Genomic DNA, 13,560 nt, shown 5'->3' with positions numbered 1-13,560 from the left:
TCTTCTTCTTCTTCTTCTTCTTCTTCTTCTTCTTCTTAACCTCCTACTCCACTGCTGCTCCTACGCCAAGCTGATTCCTTTCACACACACGCACACACCCATCAAACTAGAGAGGTCTTTGGTCTGTGATGGTCAGTTTCCATTGTAGTTATAAGATGCTCGTCTCCATGGATGCATGGATTGACTTTATAGTATGCAGTCAAGGCCCAACAAAACCTTGGAGGGTTGAAGGGAGCTCAGAAGGATTTCTAGTGGTCAGGTTATTGACCAAGGAAACACAGGCACTTTGACTTAATTGCTGCGGATGGAAGGATCCAGTTTTTCTTGGCAAATAAATTTTATTTTAATGCAGAGTATACGCAGGGGACCCCTTTTTCCCCTGTCCAACAGTTGCTTCTCAGATTTTTTTTTAAATCAGCAAGAGGGTTAAAAGCTTCTTGGAAATCCTGATCTTTTGAGAGGGAGAGAGAGCAGTTTATGAAGCAAAACACAGAATGTACAAAACGCCTAAGAAATCAGGGTGTAAGAAAAAACACAAACATATTTTTAAAAACAGGAAATTGGGCAATGGGTATTTGGCATTGGCGAATAACAAAAAAGAAAGGGGTTAATTTCATTTCATTTCATTTCAACCTTTAATGGCATATAAAGAAAGAAAGGGGTTAATATAAATAACTTATGGCCCTATCCAAAGGGGGGGTATGCCATCTGTGAAGCAGCATGGTGGAGCAGCAAAACTGCTGGCATGCGTTTGCCACAGCCCTCCCCAGTGCTGCTGGTGTAGCTGGGGCAGGCTGGGGGTGTGGCCAGGGTCGGAGCTGATGTTAGTCAGTTCCCTCCTGGCCATTTGAGACTTATGACATCCTTTTGGGTCGCATAAATCTATTGAACCCAATGAGGCTTCTTGGCCGCAGGGAGACATGTGTGACAAGTAAAAAAGAAGCGTCTCCGTGCGAAGGTGCAGCAGCATCCCAGATTGTTTTCATGGGCTCCAATCGCTGCCTGCATGGATGCATGTGAACACGCAAACAGGAAAATGGGTTCCTTTATCACAACTGCAACCTGTTACACATTTGCTGTGTGGAATCCGCTTTAACTTACATCACTGCTGTTAGGCCTAGATGTGTATTTGAAAATTAATTAAAACTCTGGATCCCCTTTGTCCTAGAATACCATTAATTTAATAACCCAGTCATTTGAAACAGCTGACAGTAACATCTAGAAATTATTCTGGCACTTCACCCTGCTTTCCACAAGAAGAAGAAGAGTTTGATTTATATCCTGTAGGAGACTCAAAGGGGTTTACTCACTCCTTTCCCTTCCCCCCTCACAACAAACACCCTGTGAGGTGGGTGGGGCTGAGAGAGATCAGAAGAACTGTGACAAGGTGATGGAAGCAGGAGTGGAGAGGAAAACTCTCAAGTAAGATCAGCGGGAAGGGGTTCATCCAGCTGATGTATCAACCAAAGGGGACTGTTGCCTCAGCCAAGTCAGTGCCCAATGTTTCATCATTGCAGATGGCTTTTTTAATTCCATCACTGATAAAGAGAAACTATTTCCGTTTGGCAGCAGTTCTGTACTCTGCCTGGTTGGCATCACATGTGCCTGCAAGTCCAAGGCAAATATTTTGCTTGGACTGGTTGTTGTGGACTTACTGGGCTGTGTGGCCATGATCTGGTAGATCTTGTTCCTAATGTTTCACCTGCATCTGTGGCTGGCATCTTCAGAGGTATATCGCACAGAGAAGTGTGTGTACAATTTGCGGGAAAACACCATTTGCTATTTCAGTAGCGTCTGATACGCTGTAAATATGAGTGAGTTGATATTGACAATTGCAACAGCATGTACAGCTAGACAGTCCAGAATGTCTGAAACCTCGTTGGGAAATTTTGTGGGCCTTGCCAATACTCATAGAATCATAGAGTTGGAAGAGACCTCAAGGGCCATCAAGTCCAAAGGTGTCCAACAGGGCTGCATTCTCTCACCCTTCTTGTTCAACCTCTATGCCGAAGTGATCATGCAAAAATCGGAGCTAGAAGACTCAAAAACAGGAGTGAAAATTGGCAGCAGAAACATCAACAATCTTCGTTACGCAGATGACACAACACTGCTTGCAGACACCGAGACCGAGCTGAGACAGTTGATAGTGAAGATCAAAGCTGAAAGTGGAAAAATGGGCCTCCATCTCAATGTGAAGAAGACAAACATCATGATGACAACTAGCAGAGATTGGGCCCAAATTAGCATTGACAGTGAGGTCACTGAGAGCGTCCAAGACTTCATCTTCCTGGGCTCAAAAATTGACTGTAATGGAGAAGTAACTCCTGAGATAAAGCGGAGAATAGCATTAGGACGAAGCGCAATGCTGAGCATGGATAAAATTTGGAAAAGCAGATACATCAGCATCAAAACCAAGCACAGGCTAGTCCAAGCCATCGTCATCCTCATAGCCATGTATGGGTGTGAAAGCTGGACTACAAAGAAAGCCGACAGAAGAAGAATAGACGTGTTCGAGTTGTGATGCTGGCGAAAGCTACTGCACATACCATGGACAGCTAGGGTGATAAACGCAGAAGTCTTGAGCCGCATAAAACCAGACACATCACTAGAAGGGAAAATAACCAGGCTCAGACTTGCATACATTGGTCATGTGATGCGATCAAATTTTCTAGAAAAATCTATGATGCTCGGTCTTGTCAATGGCGGGAGAAGAACTGGATGCCAAAGAATACGATGGCTGGAGACCATAAAAGCTGATACAGACATAAACATTAACCCACTGAAGGAAGCAGGACTTAATCGGAAGATGTGGAAAGAGCTTGCATATCGGATCGCCAAGGGTCGAGAATGACTGAATGGAGAACATCATCCTCATCCTCATCATCCTCATCATCCTTATCATCCTCATCATCCTCATCATCATCATCAAGGGCCATCAAGTCCAACCCCCTGCAATGCAGGAATACACAATCAAAGCACTCCTGACAGATGGACATCCAGCCTCCTTAAAAACCTCCAAAGAAGAAGACTCCACCACACTCTGAGGAAGCGCATTCCACTGTTGAACAGCCCTTACTGTCAGGAAGTTTTTCTTGATGTTTAAATGGAATCTCTTTTCCTGCACCTTGAACCCATCACTCCTGGTCCTAATCTCTGGAGTAGCAGAAAACAAGCTTGCTCCCTCACCAACATGACATCCCTTCAAATATCTAAACATGGCTATCAGGTCACCTCTTAACCTTCTCTTCTCCAGACGGAACATCCCCAGCTCCCTAAGGGGCTTTCCGCACTACAGAAGAGAGCTAAGGTCGACTCGGTTCCCTTCAGTGGGGGGCGATTCTAGGCTGTCCGCACAGCAACTTACTTGGCCCCCTGGAACCGAGCTAAGTTGGCGGGATCATCTTGGTGCCTGTTTCGCTCCTCGATCGTGATTGGCGCATGTGTTACCACGGGAAACGGGAACGTTCTTTTTTTTTACAGTTTACAATTTACAGTTACATGCCCGCCATGACTCTCCCATTCTGCGCATGCCACAAAAGTGGCTCCTGATTGGTTGAATGGATGAGGTGCTGTTTCGATGCGTCCGCACTTCGAAGCTTTGAAGCGGTATCGACCATGTTCCAGCAGAAAGGTGCAGTTCATAACTGTGACAGGGATGTCGCAGTTCTGAGGGGGGGGGGGGAACTGAGACAAAACAACGTTGAGCTCAGTTGCAGTGCGGATACACTGAAGTGAACCTAGATAGAAACCAGTACAACTCTGTCAGTCCGGAAAGCCCCTTTGTCTCTCATTGTAGGGCATGGATTCCAGACCTTTGACCATTTTGGTTGCCCTCCTCTGGGCCCGTTCCAGCTTGTCAATATCCTACTTGAATTGCAGTGCTCAGCGACTCCTCTCCAAGGAGGCGCCGAGCTGGCCTGGGAGAGGACTCTTCTCTGCTCTCTTCATTCTCCATGGAGCATCCTGGTGTGGAAAGTCCCAGCAGCAGCAGCAGCAGCAGCAGCAGCAGCAGCAGCCGCAGCAGCCAGGAAGGCGACTAGCCTGAATTGCCCAGTAGGCCTGCACTCGATGAAGGAGAGGAGAAAGAGGAAGGAGATGAGAAGGAGGAAGGAGATGAGAAGGTGAAGGTGAAGGCCAGAGCGCCAGTTCTCATGGTGAGAGAAGCACTGTCATAATTGTGCAACCGCCTTTTGGGAGGAGGTCTGCTGGAGCATCAGCACGTCACTTGCCACCCCAGCAGACCATGCCACTCACCTCCCCCCGCCCAACATCAGAAAGGGGGGCACAGCAGCCAGGTAAGTAGGTGGCGAGGGGGGGGGTGCAGCAGGGGCGCACGGCGGCAGGGTGACAGGGGCGAACCAGTGGTTGGAGTTTTAGAATCCCACCACTGGGTGGGCTGCAATGGTCAGCAGCTCAGCCTGAGTTGAAAACTGACATGACGTCAGATGGGGAGATCAGGGGTGGGTGGGCAGCGGGGTGGGGAGATCAGGTGGCTGGGCAGGAAAAATAAACTGGTTCTGCTCCCATGGTGTTTGCACAGTAGTGGGTTCAATGTGGGATTTTTGAAAAGGATCGCCAAATTTGGGTGCTGTGTGGTTTCCGGGCTGTATGGCCGTGTTCTAGCAGCATTCTCTCCTGACTTTTCGCCTGCATCTGTGTCTGGCATCTTCAAAGGATTGCCAAATTGGAGATTTTTGAAAATCCCGGGCTGAGGAAAATATTGCAGGGCAAACCCACTTTAGGACTGGGAACTGTGCGAACTTCTTGACCGAACTGAGATATTTCCCTTGCTCAACCCGGTGCAGAAGCGACCTAGAAGTTACCGGTTACATATGGCATAGAACAGCATGTCCTTTGTTCTCAAACCTCCTACAGGTCAACTTGAAGTGACCCTGAAGTGGGGTTAGTATGTGTGATATTTTTCCTCTCCATGCCTCTTCATAATTTTGCTAGCTTCTCTCGTATCACAACATTCTCCCTGTAATCCTTAAGGCCGGCCAGCCTCAGCCTTGGCAGGATGCGAGTGAAACGTGAGAAACAAACGAATGACGAGGAAAGTCACTCAGCCACGAGGGCCATTCCAGCAAAACCTCCTGAGTCATCGGCTGTGGAGAGCTGCGTGTCAGGCCCTGTCACCGCCTCACCTGGCGGAAGGGAGGGAGGCCGAACAAAGTGGTGATGCAGCAGATTTGAAAGTCACAGCTGCCCACAGGACAGCCTTTCACCAAGTGGCTAAAAGGCACGTGGGAAAAAAATAGGAGGAAGCACTGTGGAAGAGACATTTCAGAGTAGTTCAGTTCCTGGTGATATTCATTAGGGCTTGCAACGTGGCTCTGCATCTTCACATCCCTGGAAATTGACGCTCCTAATGAAGAGCAGTGAAATAAGGGCTGTCAGAATCATCACCTGCATAGTGGGTGGCAGCTGAGCCAGCGGGCGCAGGATCTCCTGGTTGTCAGCAAGCCTAATCTGTGAGCTTTTAGCAGGGCCACTTATATCACCCAACCTAATCAGGCCTGCTTCTGGGGTGGGGTGGGGTGGTGTAGGGGGGTCCTTAGCTGGCCAGCAGTCTTCCCATTTAGGGAGGGTTTTAAAAATGGGTTTGCGGGGCGCCCGATTAGATTTTAAACTTTGTATTAGCCGCTGTTTTAAATGGGGATCTAGTAATCTATTTATATTGGAATCGAATTGTTTAGTTTCGATTGTATTTAGCTGAACTATGATTTAACTTTGTTGTACACTGCCCAGAGCCCTTCGGGGATAGGGCGGAATATAAAACTAAACAACAAACAAACAAACAAATACATAAATAAATAAATAAATTGCCCAGACCTGGGCCAGGCACAGAGTCTGAATCCTATGCTGACATTTCTTGGAACAAGTTGGGGGTGAGCATTGATTGAACAGTGTTTGTGACAGCAACAACGCCTTTGCAACTCGTCCCTGAAACACACGCGTGTGCGTGCATAAGCACACATGGAATTGCCTTATTCTGAATCAGACTCTTGGTTACTCAAAGTTTGTATTGTCTACTGAGACTGGTATCCGCTCTCCAGAACCTGGCGGGGAGGGGCGAGGTTTATCTAGAGAAAATGTAGCCCGGTGCAAAATCTGAGTTTTCCACCCCCATCCCCTCGGTATGGGCAACCGCCCCTCTCCTACCACAACCAGTGTATGGACCCAGGGAAGTCAGTGTATGGACCCAGGGAGAAGGAGGAGGGGTGTGGGGGGCGATTTTCCATCCCCCATGTGACTAAGTGGCCACACCATATGTCCTCCTGGGCAGTCTTTCACATCACCTCCCACTTGGTCCTTTTAACTAGAGCACAGGTGTCCAACTTGCTGCCCTCCAGATGTTATGGACTACAGTTCCCATCATCCCCTGCCAGCATCATGGAGGGCCGTGAGTTTGACACCTATGAACTAGAGGTACAGGAGATTGATCTCAAGACTTTCAGTGTGCAAAGCCTTTCACCACTATCTTGAAAAGTTTCCCTGAAATAGGTTGAATGCAGAGCCCCGTGGTGCAGAGTGGTCAGCTGCAGTCAAAACTCTGCTCACAACCTGAGCTCGTTCCTGGGGAAGTCAATTGTAGGGAGCTAGCTCAAGGTTGACGCAGCCTTCTATCCTTCCAAGGTCAGTGAAATGAGTACCCAGCTTGCTGCGTGTAAAGTATAGATAACTGGCGACAGTAATGGCAAACCACCCCATAAACATAGGCCCTTTATGCATGGATCACTTACTTCAGGACTCTTCACTACGCAATGGGCTCGTAGTGGGATCTTCTTGCGCTTCTCTGTTTGCACGCGAAGAGGCTCTCACTCCCAACTGACTCTTAAAGGCACACAGTCGCAAGATTGTTAGCTTTGAATTGCTGTTATGGAGATGTTATTGTTATTGCCGATATTCTAGAATATACCGATATTCTTGCCCCTTTCCAGAAATAATCTGCCCCCAAATGAAAGAGGCAAAGTGTTGCTGTTTGCATTGAAGAGAATGGAAAGTGAAAGCGGGACTCAAAGAAATACATCCGTACAAGAAATCTTGCTGCAGCGTTTGGGACTCTTTAGTTTGGAGAGGAGACGTCTGAGGGGGGGATATGATTGAAGTCTATAAAATTATGCATGGGGTAGAAAATGTTGACAGAGAGAAATTTTTCTCTCTTTCTCACAATACTAGAACCAGGGGGCATACATTGAAAATGCTGGGGGGAAGAATTAGGACTAATAAAAGGAAACACTTCTTCACGCAACGTGTGATTGGTGTTTGGAATATGCTGCCACAGGAGGTGGTGATGGCCACTAACCTGGATGGCTTTAAAAAGTATTTGGACAGATTTATGGAGGAGAAGTCAATCTATGGCTACCAATCTTGATCCTCCTTGATCTGAAAGATTGCAAAATGCCTTTAGCAGACCAGGTGCTCAGGAGCAACAGCCGCAGAAGGCCATTGCTTTCACCTCCTGCATGTGAGCTCCCCAAGGCACCTGGTGGGCCACTGCGAGTAGCAGAGAGCTGGACTAGATGGACTCTGGTCTGATCCAGCAGGCTCTTTCTTATGTTCTTATGTTCTTATGTTCTTGCTGTGACAGACATTCACCCCTGCAGCACTGCAGACACCTTGTGCATAATCAACCGTAGTCTCCCTGGTAAACATCATAATGTGATTCTCCATGGGTCAGTAATGACCCAGCACTTGCATTGTCTTTACCTAGAGGTAAAGATCATGAGGTAAAGATCATGCGCAGCCTGCTCTGGCTGAACAGTGTGATCATCTTCTGCTTCCTCGTGCGGAGTCACTTCTGAGTGCCCGGCATTAGCAGGTCCTGTCTCTGAGTCCTCTGAGTCCAGGTAACTATCCACAGGCTGGCCCATGACACCTTGTAACAGGAGATATTTAAGAATCTGCTCCCATTCTCATCCAGAGGCTAATACTACTTGAGTGCAGTGGCGTAGCCCCCATAGGATAGGAGGCATGATACGCTGTGGCAGGGGCATGGGCGGAGCGTGGCGGGAGCATTCCAGGGCATTGCAGGGGCGTTCCAGGGTGGGGCAGGCGGCACTGCAGCAGGGGCGCAGGGTGCACGTGTGCCCCGGGTGCAGTTTCCCCTCGCTCCGCCCCTGCTTGAGTGAGACCTGAGGCTGCCAAAACACAGCTTCTGGTGCTGAAGAACCTCAAAAATACACATAGCCAACACCCCTCCCTTCTCTTCTTCACCTTTGCAGTATGAAGCCATCATCACAGAGGGGAACGAAGCTCTTGTCCACCACATGGAAGTCTTCCAGTGTGCCACACAGTTTGACTCCTTTCCACATTACAGCGGGCCTTGCGACTCCAAGATGAAGCCAGAACGTCTGAACTATTGCAGGCATGTGCTGGCCGCCTGGGCAATGGGTGCTCAGGTGCGTCTGTCGAAACGGGTCACTGCTACCCACCCTACTTTCTGCTACCCACCCTACTTCCCCTCCAGTTTTTCCCAGGCCTCTTTCCTGAATGAAACAAAGTAGTCAACATCGTATTGTCAAAGGCTTTCTCTACCAGACTCAGCTGGTTGTTGTGGGCTCCCCTGGACAGTTGTGTGGCTGTGGTCTGTAGATATGCCCTTGCATCTGATGCCAGCCACAGATGCAGGCAAAACATTAGGAACAAGATCTACCAGACCACGGCCACACAACCCGGAAAGCCCACAACTACCAAAGTAGTCAGCAGTTTTGACTGCTGGTTTATGCTGCTGAATGGGATTCAGTCAGAAATCTTGATATTGTTAGGGGAAAGCTGGTGATTCCCATCATCGGAGCTGAGGTAAAGGGCACATCGTGGCCAGTAGGCAGCAGAAGCGGGTATCACACTGCAGGGGGAGCAGGCGGTAGAGTTGGAGGCCCATGTCTTGTGGCAGCTGAAACCACCTCCCACCCCAGCCCTGGCAATTCTGTGACCAGATACAGTCACTCTGGGAGAAAATTGCCAGGGGAGGGAGAAGATAGAGGAAAGGAGAGTTTTGATCTCTTCACCGACACACCCTTTTTATTTGTTGTCGTTTATGTGCTTCATTTATAGCCTGCATTTCTCCCCAGTGTGGATCCAAAGCAACGTAGATCACTCTCTTCCGGGGGCATATCTGTCTAAAACAGGGTCCAGGGCAGGCACAACAGCTCGCCCACCCAAACTCCACCTGAAATCCAGGGATGGGGTGTGCCTATTCCCATGGTGGCGAACCTTTGGCACTCCAGATGTTATGGACTACAATTCCCATCAGCCCCTGCCAGCATGGCCAATTGGCCATGCTGGAAGGGGCTGATGGGAATTGTAGTCCATAACATCTGGAGTGCCAAAGGTTCGCCACCACTGGCCTATTCCATCTTGGGCTCGGCTGGGTCAAGCTCTAAACTGCAGGGTCAAAGCTCAACTCAGCCAGGCTGAGTCCAGCAACGAACAGAATGCCGGGTCTGACTGGCTCCAGCTTTATTTAACAGATCAGCAAATATATACAGTCAGAGGTGGGATCCAGCAGGTTCTCACAGGTTCCTGAGAGTAGGTTACTAATTATTTGTGTGTGCCGAGAGGGGGTTACTAATTGGTGGTTTTGCCACGTGATTTTTGCCTTCGTTACGCCCCTCCTCTCAGCAGTAGCGCGCAGAACTTGAAGCAGTCTAGCAGGAGGTGCACCGGCGTGCATGGCAGCCTGCGCCTGCGTGCATTTGTTTCCCGCCCAAGGACCGGCGCAGCGGCTGCGTCCTTGCCACAGCCCTGCCCAGCAATGCCCTGCCCCCGGAATGCCCGGCCATGCCCCCGTCGTGCCCCGCCCAGCCCCATTGGCGCTACGCCACAATTTGAATCCCACCACCAGGGGAACCTGTTACTAAAATTTTTGGATCTCACCACTGTATACAGTCAAACCAAGACTAGAAACTCTGAGGCCAGCCAAACCTAAGAAGCATGGACTGTATATATAGAGACACTCATTGAACATTGGTGATACTGACTCTTGCAATTTATTGGAACGAACTGTGAATGTTACAGGTTTCTTGCCGTATGTACAATGTTTATGAGATCTTATACAACGTCGATGAGAATTTGTTACTAAGTACTGTCCCATTACGCTTCTTAGGTTGCTCAAGTGCCCTCATTGTTCGATTTGTTATTAAATCTATATCCAGTTGCATATTACTTACAATATAATCACAATATATCTTTATGGATGGTGTATGACTTATTTATTTATTTATTTATTTATTTATTATTATATTTGTAGACCGCCCCATCCCCTAAGGGCTCTGGGCGGTGGACAACAAGCGTCATAAACAATACAGCAATATCAGTTACATTTAAAATCAATCAATCAATAAATACATAAGTTACATAAAAATTACAGCGTTCCATGCAAGTCACATGACGTCCAATATAAACTATCAGTAGATAAAAGACCCCTCCCGGAGAGGAGGCGGTATAGATGTTATAGGCTCCCAAGATGGTAAAGGGAGAACACAGGAAGGGCGCACACCATCAACGGCCGGCTTCCCCAAAGGCCCGGTGGAACAATTCGGTCTTACAGGCCCTGCGGAACTCTCCAAGATCCCGCAGGGCCCGGACAGATGGTGGGAGAGTGTTCCACCAGGCTGGAGCCAGGGCCGTAAAGGGCCGTCTATTGTCTTTATACTCAAAGTATTTTCATATACCAGTTAGCTCATTGCCTTGTGTCTCTATATATGCAGTCCATGCTTCTTAGCCTTGGGTGGCCTCAGAATTTCTAGTCTTGGCTCCAGCTTTATACATACATACATAAGCCTTTATTGGCATAGTCAGAAAAAGTTACATAAATCAGGAACAATTGCATGGATACATGATAGATAAAAGGCCCCACAGGGAGCACAACAAATACGTTCTACTGGGAACTCTCAGCTATCTCCGCAATGAAATTGGCGATCTCTTCACAAAGACCGGGGTCCGAGTTGTTTAACCATAGAGATCACCTAGTCAGATCAGGCAGCCCAGATTGGAAGAAAAAAAAATGTAAGTTGGTATATTTAGATCTGATGTTATCAAATCTGGTGCAGTGCAAGAGTTGGTGAGTCAGGGTTTCAACCACTTTAAGTTTGCAACTGCATAACCTTGTGGATTTATCTAAATGGCTGAACCTACCCTTTAAGGCTCCAGCTTTATACTGCTAGGTCTGCCCCTGACTGAAGGTGGAGCTGGGGGTGCGGGGGGGGGGGGGGGGGTGGTAGAGCCAACAATATAATGCTGGAGCTGGTCAAACCAAGTTATCAGATCGACTCTGAGCTCAGCCTGGCTGGGTTGGCCTTTAAACTGCAGGCTTCAAGCTAAGTCAAGGCCAATGTTGAACAGACTCGCCCTACCCTCGAGTTCCATGTGGAGTTTGGGACGGGTGAGCCCAGTTGAACTCAGGCAAGGTTCAATGCTCAAGTGTGTGCCTGCCCCCAAACGCCATGTGAATTTGAGGGGCGGGGTGCAGTTGCTTTCAGGCTGGGAAGGAGGGGCTGGCTGGCTGGCTGGCTGAGCCCGCCCCCAACATGACCCACTGAAATGGTGCCCAGAGCTCCAGCACCCTTGTACCCCCCCCCTCCTTACGATACTGCTCTCTTCTCTATTTCGTCCTCACCACTCTGTGAGCGCGTGATTGGCCCAAGGTCACTGACCAAGCTGTCATGGCAGAGGGGGAATTCCGCTCTGGATGTCCCGAACCCTAATCTGACACTGTAACTAGCACTCCACACTGCCACTTTGGTTATTAAGATTTAAACATGGGGAGACCAGCATGGCCATTGCCCTTGCCCCTAGTTTGGCCTTCAGTGGGGTGGTCTGCCTGCAGCTGGGATGGGCCCAGAGGTGAGATCCAGCAGGTTCTCACAGGTTCCCGAGAGTAGGTGACTAATTATTTGTGTGTGCTGAGAGGGGGTTACTAATTGGTGATTTTGCCACGTGGTTTTTGCCTTAGTTATGCCCCTCCTCTCAGCAGTAGTGCGCAGAATTTGAAGCAGTCTAGCAGGAGGTGCACCAGCGTGCGTGGCAGCCTGCACCTGCGTGCATTTGTTTTCTGCCCAAGGACCGGCGCAGCGGCTGCATCCTTGCCACAGCCCCGCCCAGGAATGCCCTGCCCCTGGAATGCCCAGCCATGCCCCCGTCGTGCCCCGCCCAGCCCCATTGGCGCTACGCCACTTTGAATCCCACCACCATGGGAACCTGTTACTAAAATTTTTGGATCCCACCACTGGATGGGCCTCTCCAGAATTGCAGGTGTGGGCTTTTATTTCATGGAATGCTCATTTTTCCAGAGGCAGGGGGGTTGTTTTTGCAGCACGGAGCAATGGCTGCCAGGTCCAACTACAGATGGGGCAAGATCAGTGTCATTTGCAGTTTTTAAAAAAGCAATGAGCAGAGCCCTTGAAGACTGGGAATGGGAGACTGCTAGAAGGGAGTGTTTAACCCTTTCCTTCTTCCTCCACAGCTTAAATAGTGCCTCTCCAAGGGCTGTTAGCTCAGCACGGGGAAAAAGTGCTGGTGAGAGAACTAGGCCAGGGTTTCAGATAACGTTAGACCCCGAACATCTCCAAGGGCAGCAGAGAAGCTGCTCCTGTGAGCTGGAGAGCTCAGCTTTGGGTGAGACCTGATGATTAACCCCAACCCCACTGCTTCAGGAAGCTGCGTGCTGGTCTGTAGCCCAGGGCCCCCCAACCGTTAAGCCCATGGGCATCTTTATAATCCTGACACGGCAGCCGCAAAATGACCACCGCAGCTCACCTTCAATATCGCAGTGATGATCTTATGCTGTGCTGGCAGCTGCTGCCGAAGCAACATTTTAAAAAAATCTGTACAATCAGAGTTCCCAGTGGGCAAGTAAAATCTTTACTGGGCAAAAGCCCCACCTGGGCACACCTCCCACTATCTAATAACACTTGGCAGGCACCAAGAAAGGGATCAGTGGCACCCTGGTGCCCATAGGTACCACCCTGGGAATCTCATATAGTCCCATAATCTTCTGGAAGATGTTCCTGGCAAGGTGACAGAAAGCTCATATGGGGCCCTGGGATAGTGAGTGGATTGCATGAGGAGCTTGAGTTGTTCACAGTTTGCCTGATTAATTCTGGGGTCTGAATTGCTGAACCCCATATGTCCCGGTTCAACCTCTGTGCTCGGCAGAGGCCAACTTACTGGAAGTCTCTGGCCCCCCAATGACGCGGTTGGCCTCTACTCGGGCCAGGGCCTTTACAGCTCTGGCCCCGGCCTGGTGGAACACTCTTCCTCCAGCTGTCCGGGCCCTGCAGGACCTTGGAGAGTTCCGCAGGGCCTGCAAGACCGAGTTGTTCCACCGGGCCTTTGGAGAGACCAGCCCCCTGCCCCTGCCCCTCCTCTTTGTCCCATATGGGTCCCTCATACTATTGGGACCCATTATATATATATTTCTGGGGAGGGTTTAAGCAAGGGTTTCGTGGGATGCTGTGTTAGGAATTAACTGTTGTTTTAATTGTATTTATGGTAATAATTTTGTGACGATTTTATGTATGATGTTTTTATGCTGCACACCGCCCTGAGCCCTTCGGG

The 13,560-nt window shown here is 49.2% G+C and overlaps 1 protein-coding gene across 1 annotated transcript in view; it reads left to right on the top strand.

Annotated features, from left to right (window-relative positions):
• Positions 1 to 13,560, top strand: part of DBH (dopamine beta-hydroxylase) — a 53,546-nt gene that overhangs the window by 12,724 nt on the left and 27,262 nt on the right. Inside the window, exon 4 of the mRNA XM_048512971.1 lies at positions 8,226 to 8,402. Coding sequence (XP_048368928.1) covers positions 8,226 to 8,402 — 177 coding nt within the window. The remainder of the gene's footprint in view (positions 1 to 8,225; positions 8,403 to 13,560) is intronic.

The sequence above is a fragment of the Sphaerodactylus townsendi genome, linkage group LG12 (assembly GCF_021028975.2).
Source record: "Sphaerodactylus townsendi isolate TG3544 linkage group LG12, MPM_Stown_v2.3, whole genome shotgun sequence".
NCBI classification, from domain to species: Eukaryota; Metazoa; Chordata; class Lepidosauria; order Squamata; family Sphaerodactylidae; genus Sphaerodactylus; species Sphaerodactylus townsendi.
Note: the sequence above shows the minus strand (reverse complement) of the source record. Positions and strands in the feature narration are given on the sequence as shown.